Source organism: Sylvia atricapilla, chromosome 3, assembly GCF_009819655.1.
Source record: "Sylvia atricapilla isolate bSylAtr1 chromosome 3, bSylAtr1.pri, whole genome shotgun sequence".
Classification (NCBI taxonomy): Eukaryota; Metazoa; Chordata; class Aves; order Passeriformes; family Sylviidae; genus Sylvia; species Sylvia atricapilla.
Genome location: NC_089142.1, coordinates 83,058,603 through 83,074,513, shown reverse-complemented (window position 1 = coordinate 83,074,513; position 15,911 = coordinate 83,058,603). Strand labels below are relative to the sequence as shown.

At 43.3% G+C, this 15,911-nt stretch overlaps 1 protein-coding gene and 1 long non-coding RNA gene across 2 annotated transcripts; one reads left to right on the top strand and one right to left on the bottom strand.

The window, feature by feature from the left end:
* The first annotated feature begins 878 nt into the window (after positions 1-878).
* On the top strand, positions 879-8,513 carry LOC136359404 (uncharacterized). Its single transcript, XR_010743270.1, has 3 exons — positions 879-944; positions 5,176-5,264; positions 8,313-8,513. It is a non-coding gene; the product is annotated as an uncharacterized lncRNA (long non-coding RNA).
* Positions 2,902-15,810, bottom strand: RNF8 (ring finger protein 8). Its single transcript, XM_066316015.1, is given in 9 exon segments — positions 2,902-4,865; positions 4,868-4,930; positions 6,787-6,991; positions 8,040-8,147; positions 9,301-9,390; positions 9,761-9,823; positions 10,928-11,668; positions 13,206-13,334; positions 15,615-15,810. Coding segments are annotated over 9 exon segments (1,569 nt in total). The 5' UTR covers positions 15,705-15,810; the 3' UTR covers positions 2,902-4,785.
* Between the last annotated feature and the right edge of the window lie 101 nt (positions 15,811-15,911).

Sequence of the window (15,911 nt, the reverse complement as noted above, 5' to 3'; positions counted from 1 at the left end):
CTTCCCCTGAGGCTGTGTCCTCTTGTCCTGGTTTCCGGGGAGAAGAGGCCATCCCCACCTGGCTCACTCTCCTTTCAGGCGGTTGTAGAGAGCGAAAAGGTCTCCCCTGAGCATCCTCTTCTCCAGGCTCAACACCCCCACCTCCCTCAGCCGATCCTCACAGTACTTACCCTACAGACCCTCCACAGCTTCGCTTCCTCTCTGCCTCTTCCTTCACCTTCTCCTGCCTCTCACCCCCGTCGCACGGCCCGCCGCGCAGCCCCCGGCCCCAGAGGCGAGCCGAGATCCCCGCAGGACGGAGGGCGGGCGGCGGGGAGCCGCTGGGAGCCGCCGGCGGCCGCGCCCCCGCGCTGACCCGCACACGGCCGGGGTCGGCGGACAGCGCCGTGCCGGAGCGGGCGGCACTCACGGCGAAAGCGGGGCGGGCGGGTGGTCGCGGACGGCTCCCAAGGGCTCGGCTCCGAAGGCGTCCGGCGCCCAAGGGCTCGGGCTCTCAGGCGCGGGCAGCGGAGGAGGGGAGGACGCGAGGCCGCCGCTTTCGTTTCCCGCTCGGACGCGGCGTCGCCCCGCCCCCGGCCCGCCCCTCGCGCGGGGCCTCCCGGCCGCCGGCGCGCGGCTGTGACGCAGCGCCCGCGCGCGGCCCCGGGTCCCACGGGCGGGGGAGCCCTGCGTTAAACGGTGCACATGCGTAATAACTCCTCAGGACGGGGGTGTAAACATGTCTAGCGATCGCGTAGCGTAGGGGAAGGTGGGAAGTCTTTAGGCTGGACAAGAGGAGACTCGGGGAAGACCTTGTCGTTCTCTACAGCTCCCAAGAAGAGGCTGTCGCCAGGCGGGGATCGGCCTCTTCTCCCTGGAAACCAGTGCCAGGACAAGGACACGGCCTCAGCCTGCGCCAAGGGACATTCAGGTTGGACAGCTGGAGGAATTCCTCTACAGAAAGGGTGATTCGACTTTGGAATGTCCACCCGGGGAGGTGGTGGAGTCACCATCCCTGGAGGTGTCCAAGGAAAGACTGGATGTGGACTCAGTGCCACTGTCTAGTTCCCGTGGTGGCGTTCGGTCATGGGATGGACTCGATGACCTCAGAGGTCTTTTCCAACCTGATCCTGGGAGCAGTCTTGTACTTTGCATCAAACTCAAACCCCGGGGACAGCACACAGCTCAGCACACAGCTCAGCACACAGCCCTGAATGCTGAGTCTCACCAAAACCAAGCAAACAGGGCACTCTCAAGAGATAAGAGGATCCTACTTGGGAAGTGTAGCTCATGGTTATGTAGTTACTATAAATTATGTGTCTAAATAGGCTGAGTTATGGCAGGGCAGGAGGATGAGGAGGAGGAAATAAAACACTGACTAGTCAGAGCGTACCTTTGGAAAAGAAAACTTGCACTTCACTTGTGGGCAGGGGGGCACAGCTGGATTATTGAGTTGCCTGTTACATGTTCTGCAGAGTTAAATTTTGACAGTTGTTGCTTAGGCTCTGTAGCAGGATGCTTGCCTGGAATGGGAAAAACAACTTGAACAATGATTATAGCAAAAGCTATCCATGAAGAACAGGTCATCATGCTGATTTTGGTACTCCATAATGCTGAACCAGTCTGACTCATCAGTCCTGAAGTTAAACATCCTGACAGTGAGATGAAGATGTGGTAGACCTGGTAAAATACCCAGAACAAAATAAGTGATACTACTGATAATTTATCTAAAGTTGCTGAGCTGACACAGCTGGCCAGGAGACCTATGATTGACAGTCAATAACTTCATACTATAGAAGCCCTGTCCCAAATTTTAAAGGCAGGGCCTTCTAACATACCCTCTCTTGAAGTGTATTTGTGGCAATGTCTCCCTTGACTGGGGATGCTGCTCAGGGTTACTCCTCATGACTGAGCAAAAGAAATTAGTCCACAGTCATTGGTATGGTGAATTACATTATCTCTACTTAATTGGTGTTTTTCCTAGCTTTAATAAAATTGCTTTACACAATAGCTTCAATATTGCATCACAGCTGCACTATAAGCTGTTCTATCTTGTATTACTGTGTAGTAAATAATTCTGATTAAGATCTTTTTGTCCAATCATTATCATAATAAATCATATATATTTATATAACTGGTTTGCCATCCTTAAATCCTCCAGGACAGTTGTATAAAGGTTCATTTACACCTATGTAATCCTTTACATATAAACCACTGACAATCTGGAGCTAAGATTGGATCAAGTCACATCCAGGCTCTCTCTTGAGAGGTTTTTTAGAAAGCAAGGGGATCCTGTCTACACCTTGTGACTCAATGGGAGGCTTCTTTAATAAACTTTGTCTGAAGCTCCCACTCTGCCTGTGACGGACTCGCCACACACGTGGTGTATTTTTCCTTGCACGAGATTGTCAGATTGGCGTTGGACTCCCCAGATCTGTATGAGCTGAACATCCCTGTGATGGTCCCTTTCACTAGCACCCCTTCCCAACTCTCCCACTGATGCTGACAATGTATTGCTCTGAAAGTGTTTGACTGTCTTCCAAGGGAAAACAGCAAGTCTTGAACATGTCCTGCATCATCTGTGACCAGCTCAGTTGTAACCCACCATCTGGAAATGCTTGATACCATCCCAAGACAGGTAACAGCTCAGACCTTAGATCCAGACCTTAGAGCAAAGGAAAGCACACTGCAGATATACAGGTCTGCTTTTGTCAGTGAAAAGCTTTTTAAGTGGACAGTATTAATACTTAACCTCTCTCTGTGGATGTTTACACATTGTGCATCTACCAATAAGAGCAAAAAATAACTTGGAATACACCACTAACATTCTTAATGTTCCAGTGAAAAGAGGACACATTCAGAAATTAAACCAAAGATTACCACTTTGTTACCAGGGGAAGCATTATTGCATAAACACCAACATAATAAAATAAATATATATTTTGCAAAATTAAATGAGAAAAAAAGCACAGCAGTATGGAAGGGATACAGAGTAGAATTTGCAGTCCTATGTCACCAGAGTATTTTCCTTCTACTCCTCTTCATCAGAAATGACTGTTCCACATCAGCCTATTTCAGGAGCATTTTGAGAGATGCTCTTCTCTTGCACATTCTAGAAAGCATCTATTCACAAAAGAAACTCTCAGAAGTACATACAGAAAGTGAACATTAAAAGAGAAAGAATACAGAAGATGCAATGTCTCCTTCACAAAAGAAACCTTACACTAAGGTTTTAAGCAAGCTGCCTGGCCCATAGATCAGGCCTCCCCTGTTTAAATTCTTCCAACCTAATTTGTCAGAATACACTACCTCCTTAGGACATCATTCATGCACATTTTTTAATGGGATCTTTCCTGGTGAAAGAAGTATGACTGTAGCTATTAAATTAGCATTAGGGTAGTCACAGTCTTGAAGGATTGGGTTGTCTTTTATCAGTTGTCTGAATACAAAAGTCTTTCAAATAACCTAAAGTAGTCACACTGTGTACAGCAATCAAAACATGAAGCAAAATCATTAAATGAGATAGTCTGTTTCCTCAAAAAAGTCTAAAGACAACTAGAAGACATTCATCTCAGTGGCTGCACCAAAGCAGATTAAAGCAGAAATGGATTTATATTTTCATTCTTAACAAAAACATACAAATGAAAGGTATATACAAAGAGCCAAAGAAATATTACAGATGAGAAGGGCTTCCCCATCCTGTTCTCACAGTGTAAGAGTCCTTTCCATGTAACAGCTAAGTCAAAAGCATGAGTCACTAGAAGATGGATCTCAATAGACAAATACATGATAGGATGAGGCAAGACTTGATCAGTCTCTTATGAACGAATGATTTGCCGTGAGGGTAGTACAATCCACAGCTCAACACTTACGTCTTGTAAACAATAAAACAAAGTGCTTCATTCTGTACCTTGGGGTGGTTCATTCTGTACCTTGGGGTGGTCTACAGATGCTGCTTTCCTACCCTGCCAACACGACATTTCAATAATTTGGAGAGTGGGCCCACCTGAAGAGGCAGAGATTCCTCTCCTGCGGCTGATTATATGTTTTTAAAGTCATTGCTAAAAATTTCTGGACGTCCTGCTTCCCAGTTCTAAAACCCTTTATACAGAAGCCTGAAGAGGGAACAAAGCAAAGACACCACATTGAAAGAACACTAGCTAAAGACTTCTGGAAGATTTAATCTCCTCCATCCCTATCTAATAGAAAACAGGCTACACAAAAAGAGCAAGCCAATGACCAGCAGCTAGCTTACAATGCACTTGTAGCCAACAGTGTCTGTATCCCCACCTTTATTACCTTTAATGCCACAGGCCTGAGATACTCTAGTTGCCATATGAAATTCAAGAAGAAAACCCACACTGGCACTTTTTCCTGATAGTCCTATCTCCTGCCTGCTGGTGGGGAAGGCCAGGTTCTTGAAAGGCTTGGGACATTCCCTCTGGTGCCTGAAATAAGAGATGCTGATGCAAACATGTAATTCACTAAGGAAAAAGCAATGATGCAATACAAACTATTTCATTACACCAAGCATGTAACAAGCTAGGGTGGAAGTTTAGGGTTTGTATGTCAGTTAGCCAGCATAATGGCAGTCTGTTCTCTCACAAACCCAATTTTGTTTTAGAGATCAAGCTTCCCTGAATTCACTTGGAAAATGAGATCCTTCTTCCCAAATGCTGCTAGTTTACAGCTCCAGCCTCTTCACAGGTCCTTCCTGGTGCCCAGTCCACTCCTCCAGCAGCAGTCAACCAAACACCATTAGATTGGTTTTTGGCAGCAGGGGCAATGAGTCTGCAGTAACAATGTTCAGGTGACATAGTAGCTTTCCCTATAGGAAGAATCCTCCTCAGAGTCCTCACTGTCACAATTGCTCATTGACAAGATGAGAAAGTGGAAGAAGGGACACAGTTGTCATTGTTTGTGGCTGGTTTCACCATCACATTCTGTTTCTCTGCATTCAAAACACACAGACACAAAAGTTAGCTGTGACCACTGCACCCACAAGTGCTAAACTACTACTTGTCTTTGAAACTATATTTTAGCTTCTCACTGTCAGATTGCAACAGGTCTTTCAAGCTGCAGGACATAGGCCTTTTTCTTTTCAGTTTTCAGCATAAAGAACAAAGGTATGGGAGTTATTTGTTTGCTTGTTTTCTTAAGTGTTCTAAAGTGTTCCATATGTCTTTTTCTATTAAGGTAACACAGATGAGGAGGAGACATTCTCCACCCCTTCACAGGCACACAACTGGCAATGGAAGTGGCTAACTATTTCAGCGTCTTGCCAGGTAAGAAAAGGAAAGAAAAAATGTGGTAAGGGGCTCTCAAACAAGTAGCGATTGTTCAGGACATTTATAGCCTCGTCAAAAGCTTCATCTATTTAAGACTGCAAGCTGTCCTTCTAGTGCTGGGACTACTAAGATGCTTGGAAAGGTTTCTTGGAAAGCCCTGACAGCTTCCCAAGTGTCGCTTTCAACATCATTCTTCTTTCAACAGGTATATTTCTTAGGAATTAATTTTAAATAGACAAATGGTTATCTTCATTTCAATCAGAATGTTTCCATCACTGCACAAAAAGAGGCACAGAAACCATTTCCTCTTCCAGCTGAAGCATGTCACAGCAAATTTAAATTATTTCCTACCAGTAGTTATTTCTGAAGGTAGGCCATGCACTCATTTGGTTTTTGTTCAAACAGGCATGAAAACCACTGCTTTAGCACACAGCGGGCTCCAGTGAGGGCACCACTTCAGCTAGTGCCCATTGGCTACCTGATGAGACACTTGAGGAGCGCTGTGGCACTCTGCAATGTGTGCACTGTGCCAGGGCTGCCTCAGCTCCGCAGAGGTAAAAGCAATTCTTGTAGCTGAGCTGGGCAGCCTCTCAGCAATGCAGCATTCCTGAGGGAATCAGACTGAGAGGTTTACACAGGATATAATTTCAGGCTTGAACTAGCACTGCTTAGTGATGTCATTCTATGTCACCATGGCACATCTGAAAGGCTTCAAAAGCACCTTTCTTTTGGTAAAAGGCTTGATACATTGCAAAATTAAGGATCATGCACTCGTCTCTATGAAGGGAAAACAAGACAATTATTTAAGAGAACACAGCAATAGAAATTTAAGGGGCAGCAGGAACAGACATCTACATTTCAGCACCTAGATACCGGTGTCAAGTGCTCTAGAAAGAAATTTAGAAGAAGGAAGCAGACTAGGAATAACCCATACTGGGGATTTTATTAAAGCAATCTCCATTGGGCATAGTATTTTAGCAACAAGTAGGCAAGATGTTATGCCTGTAAGCCAGAGCGGCTTTAGTTCCACAAAAATAAACATGTCAGAGCAACTGTCAGTTCAGCCATACACTTACATGATATACCAGCGTCTCCTTCAGAGATTTCCTACTAATCTAGCACACAGAAAAGAATTCAGAGCTTCTTGTCAGGTCTGCTGAGTTTTTGTAATTATGTACTCCACAGTTTAATCAAAAGTGTCTGGTAAATTTTTCAAGGACCATTCTATATATTTTTGCTTTTATTAAGAGATCTCTTTGAAAGAGCATGACCTTTAGCATGGTTAAATTAAGTTGTCTTGCCAGACTATTCATACTCAAGCTTTTTTTCGAAATTTTGTGCTAGTTTTATTTTACTGTGCAGTAAAGCTAGTTAGTTAAGAGATCTCATTTTTTGTGTGTGTGTGTGTTTCTGCCGCATTCCCAGAGCATGTTCTTGGTATATAGGTGCCAAAGAAAGTTGTACAAAACAGATGGAATAAGAGATTGTGCTCATCATGCCACATCCACCCACCTCTCACCTTTCCGCTCTCTGATAAGGCTCAGGCGATGCTGTTTCATTTCCACATCCAGTTTTTCTACCATCCTGTTAATGCAGTTATCCAGCACCAGGGAGCGTGTCTTTGATTGGATCTCCTGCCTGCAAATAGGGCACTCCACTTTCCGTTTCATCCACTCATTGATACAGTAGGAGCAGAAGCTGTGCGCGCAGTTCAGAGTGACTGCCTGTGGAATTCAGCACAAGGATACCGGTCACAACATGCTCACGCAGGCACTGCCAAGCATAAAACATAGTGATTCCAGGGAAATATTAGATGAATATTCTGTATAGGGAAAGGGACTGGAGAGCCCAAAGCCTTTAGGGCCTTTGCAGGAGTCACACACAAACTCCAATCCCCCATGCCAGAGGTCAGGCCAGCTTTACAAGTCAGTTAATGGAGTCACTGTAAGTCATAGCAAGTCAGAGACAGACAAAAATCATTATTTTTATTACAAGTTACCCCAATTTGAAAAGGATAAGTTATGAAAAAAAAAACAAAAAAACAAACCAAAACAAAACAAAAAAAAAAAAAAAACCAAACTCGGATACTGCAAAATAGCATTTTAATAGGCTGAGAAACCAGAAATTAAAATTTCAGCTCTCTCTTACGCCATTGTAACAAGGCTAACACATCAGGTTCCCCAGAGTAAAAACTAATGTAATGAAACTGACCTTCTAGTAAAACGTGAACAAAAATAATGGTCTACATGACAAGCATAGCCTTTTACTTGTAAAAATCAAATGAAAACAGGCCAATTTCTCAAAGAAAGAGTTTATCTGAACAATATCAACATCCCAGAACCTGACTGAATACTGTACCTCCCTTCCTTTACTAACCTCTCCATATATCTAAACCTCAAACAGTCCAACTCTAGTCAGCTTAAAGCAAGGTCCACTATAAAATATTTCTTTCCCAAGCAGCTGTCAGCAGCAACTAACAGCACCAGTTAAAAAAACCTACACAAGTGCTCCAAACTTATGCACATTTTAGGATTAACCATTTAAGTTTATTCAGATAGACATTAAAGCTGAATTTGCTGTCAAGCAAAGAAGAATCTGGGCAGACAAAACAGATTTCTAGATCAACTCTTTCCCATAAGAACTCACTGTGGGTCTGCTGGGACTGTTAAACAAGTGAAGTAAGGAAAAGGGCTTAAATATTGCAGTACTAGAACTATGGAAAGCTTCTCAAGTCTCTTTTTCACTGGCAAAGCCATACAGGTTTAAACGTACCTCAATCAAGTGCTCAGAACAGATTGTGCACTGCAACTCATTCTCCAACACATCATTCATCTGATTCAACACCTCTTCTTTTTGGGCTTTCACTTTTTCCTTCTCCTCCTAGTGGAAAAGTGTATGTGGTTATGTATCAACAAAGAACAAGGGTTTTCTCAATTGGCAGGAAGTGTGTGTTCAGGGGAAGGAAATCATACTGCAAATCTCCACAGGTCAAGTGAAGTGGTATCTATCATATACCCACATCTGTAACCTCTTTCCTCTTTGTAGCCTCAGGAGTACTGAGAATATTCCCACCCACTACAGAGAACTTGGAAGGAAGAACAGCAGCCATTACCAGAATTCCCTTCAGCCTAAAGGAATTACCAGCTGATCAACCTTTTCAGAATATTTTTCAACTTGTTCCTGGCAAGAGTTTTGCTTTAATCAATATTTTTTTTCTGGTGTCAGGTACAAAAGAAAAACACCCAACAGACCAAACACCTCAAATGTTACAAAATAAGAAATAAAGTTTAAATTTACTTGCATTTAATAACCTAATAATCTTTTTGTTTGCTTGTTAGGAGTTAATTAGGCCAATTAGGCTAGGTACCTGCTCTATCTTCTAAAAATAACAGGAAAATTCTTCTAATTGAAGCTATAGTTGAAATAGCAACAAATTTACAAAGATGACTTTAAAAAGCAAACCAAACTGTCAGTGGTGGATAATGTGATCATTTCTAAAAGTAAGACACAGGAAAGGATCTCCTTAATTATTTTCCACTCATCACTTTGTGTCAAGGGCAGGAAAAACTCTGCCTTGTTTCATTCATTATTCAAATTCCATGTTGCTTCAGTCCTACACTTCCTTACAGAACAATGCAGTTTTACTTGAATGCACTTGAATTGAGCACCTCACTTTTCAAACACTTTTGGTTTGTCAGTGGATATTTTTCCTGTTACTTCTGGTTTGATCTTTTGTTTGTTTTTTAAAGAAAGGGTGCAATTTCTCTTCCACAATGCATTGTTCAGGTGCTTTGGGCTTTCTTTATGATCAGGAAGGATCTAGTAACAACTGTTCAACACTGATTTATGAAAAGGGCAAAGTGCCTCCTCCCCCAGTGCTGGAAAGCAGAGTCAAATTCCATGTCAAAATACAGATATTTTGCACCGTAGGAGGCCAGGCAGAGCCAAGACAAATGTTAAATAAACCATTTCCTCTGCTGCAGCGTCCCATGTTTCACTTACAAATAAAACTAAGAATGCAGTTATTCCTTACCTTGGTTTCTTCCAGTTCTTTATTCTTGGCTCGAATTATCTCCTCAAAATCTTTTTTATTACGATTCAGTTCTTCCATCAAAGCACGATGCTGGAACAATACCATTCCAGAAGTTATAAGAGTACCATTATATGTTATTGTATGAAAAATACATGGTCATAGTCATAAGGTTCACCATACTCATTTCTCCTATTCTCCTTCTAGAAGAGAAGTTGACAACATGTGAGTTGAGGTGTTAAGGCAGTTTATCCTTAAAACTGGAATGCACTGCCAGTTCCTTATGACCTTCCCAGTGCCACCACACTTTGCATTCCCTCTTCCAGGTTACTCTTTCACTTCAGTTAGGTTTTACCATCACTCAAGGCAAAGTTCTTGTCTTCTACCAAGAGGCACAGCACTTGGAAAGATTTAAATACCCAATTTACACAGTTAGACCAAACCTAGACTCATAATCACTTGCCTCTTGCAGGACCTGGGCCAGCTGCTCCTTCAGATTCTCTTCCCCTTGTTGACACTCTTCTCCCTGCATGGGGTAAGAAGTGGGAGAAAAAAAACCCCGATTTGAAGAACATAAGAGAAAGAAAATTACTACTCTGCACCCTCTCTTTAGAGGATATGCTTAAAGAAACAACACTGATTTTCAACAAATGGTGAGATGTTCCACTCTAGGGTTAGATGTGTACAACAGAAATTACTTATCATTTACTGTGAAGAGTAAAGATGAATATATCATTTACAGTCCCATATTTGGAATATCTCCATATTATTCTAGCTCAAAAGACACCAGCAAAGAAGCAAAGACACCACCAAAGAAGCAAAGAGATCAGCAACAGTTTAAGAGCTGCAACTCTGAGCACATTTAAAGAGGTCAGAGATACCTAAAGCTCCAGGTAAACATCTCATTGTTTCTAAGGACACAACTCCAAACTTTCTGTCCTTCTGATACTGGTATCTTGCCTTTAGCAGCAGACTTTAAGGAAGTCTTAATAATTTAAGACTTTAAATTATTAGATTCACTCAAAGATGAATCCTCACCTTCTTTAAACCAAATTTTGAGCAGTCTCAACTGTTCAAACAGATTTCAGTCTGTTACCAAAAAAAAAACTTGTCACAAATACTTACTCCTTAAAGGGACTTACAGATTGTAAGAAAGGGTTTTTTGAAAGTAGGAAAAGAATCTCCTTCTCTCCAGGGATCAAGACATGCAGTATTTCATTGCTTGTAAAGAGAGTGCATTTGCCATGCAAACTGGGCATTATTTCAGCCACACACTGAGAGAAATTCAGTTAAAGCGATTGCTTTTCAACCTGTCCTCTCCAAAAGCATGAGAGAACAGGTGATGACTGTTTATTTAAAAACATGCTTCCTTACCACCTGAAATGCTTTATTTTGCACTCTTTTCTGAATTCCTCATGCAATCAAATCTCTTCTGTCTCTGCACTTTCTTTTGGTACATGTACTGTGTTACATGTTAAGTTAAATACTTCTACAAAAATTTTGGGAGGGGTAGTTTACACAAATACTATGTATGTTACTATATAGTTCAAGAGCTATTTTGGATCAATGCCTTATACAAGGCATTCCATAAAAGTGAAGACACAGGCCAAAATTATTACAACCATTATACCTCTAGCCTCTGCTGCTCTTTACAGAATGTCCTCTCCAGCTCTTCCACTTGCTGCTGCTGCTGCTCTTGTTCCATGCAGAGTTGGTTCTGCAACTCCTGCAGCTCCTGTTCCATTACCAGGATCTCCTCCTGATCACACTTCCTCTGCTTCTGCTTCACATTTAGAACTGCAGTCTGCTTCTCCTGCACTTTGATCTTTAATTTCATTGTATCTACAAGAGATTTCCTCAGCATTTTCAAGCCAGTCCATGATTCTTCAAGACCGGAGCCTTTCTGGTCCTTCTGGGGGACAGTCATAGCTTTCTTGAAGTGAATAGGGCTACCATGCACTGGATCACTGTCCCCCTCACTGGGTCCAGGAGAAGACAATTTGACATCCCACTTCCCTGTTTGCCGTCTGGCCTCTTCTGCCTGCCCCCATGATTTATCTAAAGGTTCATTGTCACAGGACATTCTATCTCTTTTGCATCTGGAGTTTGAAGGGCCTTCTGATCCAGATGTCTCCAATTCCTCCAAATTAAATTTACGTTTAGTTCTTGAACTGTTAGCTTTCCCCAGGTCACTTCTTTGGGCTAAAAAGGGTCTAATTTTCTCCCATTCATCTTTAATTACTTCATACTCGTATTCAGCAGTCTCTCTGTTTTCCAAAGGCACTCCCAACTGGATACGGTCTCCTTCAGCAATAGGATAGACTTTTGATGGATCTAGGCGCTGTTTGTTAAGCCAGACTCCATTTAGACTCTGCCAATAAATACAGAATCACCAACATTTAATATGTAGTTACAGAGTCCTCTGAAAGTTATTTCTGACAACTGTAAATAAACACAGCCAACCTCTTCAGTGCTTCAATCAGAACAAGCCACCTCTTTAAATAAACCTTGGAATATCCAGTTTATTGGCTCAGTGTTGCATTTATTAGTTACTGCACTGTATTATTTACTGTACAGTATTCTTGCATTACAGATTTGGTGTATAAGCACCAAGAACAACGTTTTGACATATGTGCTTGTGCAGAAGGAAAACAATGAACTCTGAGGGGAAAAATCTGCAGAAAAGCTTCAGAAATAAGAACTAACTAATAAAAAGACACCACAATAGATCATTGTCAGGAATATAGAATACTACAGTAATTATTCTTGACAATTAATATTACCTGAAATTTCAGACAAAACAACAGGAAAGAAAAAGAAGCACTGGTTATACTTCTTGAAGAAAACAAAGTTTTCCATAAATACAAGGAGACTATAAAGAAGAAGGAAAGTGTTCTTCTAGAGATAATGTTCAAAGCACAAAAAAAGATTTCAAACTTAGCTCAAGAAACAGTTTTCAAAACCAGCAAAACTGGTCTGTGCTCATGATGAACAACAGAAACACTAGGAACTGACATATCTCAATGAGATACAATGAAACAAGTTGACCAACTGGTCAACAGTGAAAATAGACAGGAACCATTAACAGTTAATCTATGGTAAATGTTTCCTATCATGCAGTAACATTAAGATTTCAAGTTTATGCATGTACTACAAGAGGGTTTTGTTTAAGAGCAGGGTAATTTTAACAGCAGCCACTCCATTCCTTTCTGACTGATCTGCTGTCAACCCCAACACCCTTCAAATCTGCATGATGTGTTGAACACTTGTTCTACCAGTGCTGTTTTAAAGCAAATTACTCATTTTACTATTTTCAGAAGGAATGAGAAAGTGGAGATATCATGATATAAAAAACAGATTACTAAAGTCAAAGTGAGACCCAGGTGAGGACTCTGACATCAACATTTTATCCTAATCAGCTGAGAAGAACTTTCAGGAGAAAATCATTTGAACACAACATGAAGCACGGTTTTTCTAACACCAGATTCTTGTGGAATTTGATTATAATTAAAGCAATTGAGTCAATACAATAAGGAGTTGTACTTTATCTTTTCATTAGCACTACAAGAATGTCATCCTTTTCAAAAGATAAGATCCTGTGTCAAAAAATCATAGAGGATATTTTTTAAGAAAGCAACACCAAACAGGTTCACAGACTGCAAGGTGCCCTTGGCACTGGTGTGAAAAATGCTAAACCAAGAGGTGGATCTACACATAGAAAGTAATAGTTTGGATCCCAGCTGCAGCAGACTGAAGTTTCCTGCTGGAAGTGCACAAGAGGCAAGACACATTCCCATGTACCTTCTATCACACTTACACTATATCATAGCCCATACATTGCTAGATCCAGAACAATGGTATCCATTCAATTAATCCCAGAGTACAAGGTTTTCAGCTGGTCTCTGTACCTTGTTATCCTTGACAGTCCACTGCCCTTCTGCATTCTGCTGGAAGACACAGTGCTTACGAGAGATCATCAAGGGACAGGTTTTCGACACCAGCTGGTAAGTGATATCCAATCCTCGGCCTATAGTCACCTAAAAATAAAATAGTTTAGTTGCTGCAGTCAGTAATGACATGGTAAATTCAGTTTATATCATTTCAATTTAAGTACAGCAAAACTGTAGATCAACATCTTATGGTTATTTCCCAGAAGTCTAGCAAAATATTATTTTTTTTCATTTAAAATTAAGAGTAGACAGAAAATGGAAACTTACAAAGTTTGAAGTATTATCTTTCTCTCTCACTGGGTAAAATTTGATTTCTCCGAGGCACATTAGAACCTTCGTTTCATGGAAACCTTCCTCAGCAGCAAAGCTGCTCGAAGACACTCACTAACCATCTGTGTCCCACCTCAGTCATTACCTAACCAAACACCATTTCTTCAAACCAGCACTACTGTGTGTGGGTCTCAAGATTACTTCTTACCTTCTTCCTTTGCTGGTTGCACCTGTTCGACCATTTGTGAACAGGAAAGATACAGGATCCAATGTTGCACACTCAACATTGCCCTAAATAACAATACTTCTGTGAATCACACCATTGATCTTATGGCTCAGAATCTAAACTACATGCAGCTCATAATCAGCAGTAAAAGTGATCTAAATAACTGGACTAGGCTCTAATAATATCTTCTGGAAGAAGGGACTAAATTAATTGTACTATTGCACAGTATCTTCTTAAGCCCCATCTAATTTCATATTGCCATTTAAAGCACATCCCTGCTCTCCCTCCCTCTGCTGCCTCCTCTGCACACTTCTCTTAATTCATCTGTGCTCTGCATTACCCGAGCAGTTCTCACCTTGAGTTTAGAACAAGAACTCAGACCCCCATGTCACAACCAGAGGCAAGGAAGCAAACTAAGATGACAAAACCAAACTTAACCAAGTTAATGCCTACCTCTTAAATGTTTCATATAGTGTTCTGTCAGCATGGAGTGCATATGTAAGAGATACAGAGACTCAAATGGATAAAGACTCCCCTCTTCACGAGGATTCAAACATAAAATCAGTTTTGCATTTGTCTCTGCTGTGGCATCCTCAGGACCCAGTCACACACATCTGCAGGATCTCACGCACCAATATGAGTGAAAGCAAGCAGGGCCAGTCACAAAACACCCCCTAGATCAAGTTCATTTAGCAAACAGGGTCCAAAATGTTACCACTCGCCTGCTGGAGTTCAGTGCTGCTCACAGTAGTACTGGCAAGTCACAGCACACCACCACACCTCAGTGTCCTTTGGCACCGAAGCGGTCACAACACCAAGCCTGACAGGGTTCAAAAAGTGTTTAGACAACACTCCCTATCATGTGGTGTGATTCTTAGGGCTGTCCTGTGCAGAGTCAGGAGTTCGACTCAATGATCCTTGTGGGTCTCTACCAACCCAGGATATTCTATGATTATGATTTAAATCTCCAGCAAAAGCAGTTTGTGCTCTGTGGCCTGGCACACCTACCAGAATGCCATCAGCTTCCCTTCTGCCTCAACCACTGTGCAGGCAACCAGGACAGTAACATCCCAAACTGGATTTTCTGTACAATTATCAGCGCCATGGCTGCAAGTTGTGTTACCTCCAGTCCTTCACCGAGGAGATCTGCACATCTCAGGGCTTCAAATCCATGATGGGAGAGTAACAAAAGCATACATTTGGATGGGTGCCTTTTGCAGTGTGTAAGCACAAGGGCTTGGCCGCAGCACCACCACCCACACCACCTAACTACTTGCCTGATTTTGACCACCAGAACAGCAATCCTTTTACACTGCCCCAACCTCACTACACGTCTTTGCCTGCTGGGTTTGTTTTAGGGAAGAGTATCAGGGCCCATTATCCAGTGAAAAAACACGATCCCTGAGAAACCAGCTATTCCTGTACCGCACCAAAACATAATCAAAACCATTTAAACGTGACCTCGTTTACACCTGAATACCTTATGCCTTACCTAGTGTTAACCTCGCCAAAGTATCGCCTTGTTAATTAGGCTAGAGACTCCCTTCGCCCTCGCTTACGTTACCATCACACGAACAACTCTATCTAAATACGACATAAGAATTTAAAAATATAAAAAAAGCATAGGCTTGGTCAAGGCGACTCCAGCGCCTGGCTCCGCCCTCCCCGCGCTCGGGCGGCACCGGGGCAGAGCCGCACCCGCTGGCTCGGGCGGCCCGGCGGGCGGCCCCTCCGAACGGCCGCGAACGGCGGCTGCTGCTCCTCCTGGAAGCGCTCTAAGAAACAACGAGACTGCCCCTCCCTCCCAGACTGCGCCCCGGGAGCCGTGCCCACCCGCCCGCCCCGAGGGGCCGGAGCCCGGCGCGGCTCACCTGCGTGCCTGCCTCCAGCAGGAGCCAGTCGCAGCTGGCCCCGACCCGGCGGAGGCACCAGGCCAGGCACGGCACCCCGCGCACCGCCATGGCGCCCGCCGGGAGCGATCGCTGCGGAGGGGACGGCGCTGGGGCGGGACGGGGCGGGGCGGGAGGGGACGGGAGGGGACGGGAGGGGACGAGGCGGCCGCCCCCCACAGTGCCCGGGCCGTGACCGGAGCCCGCGCGTGCGCCGCACGGGGACGATGGCGCTGCGCTTTCCCACCGTCCCGCCGAGCTTCCCCGCAGCCCCGCCGC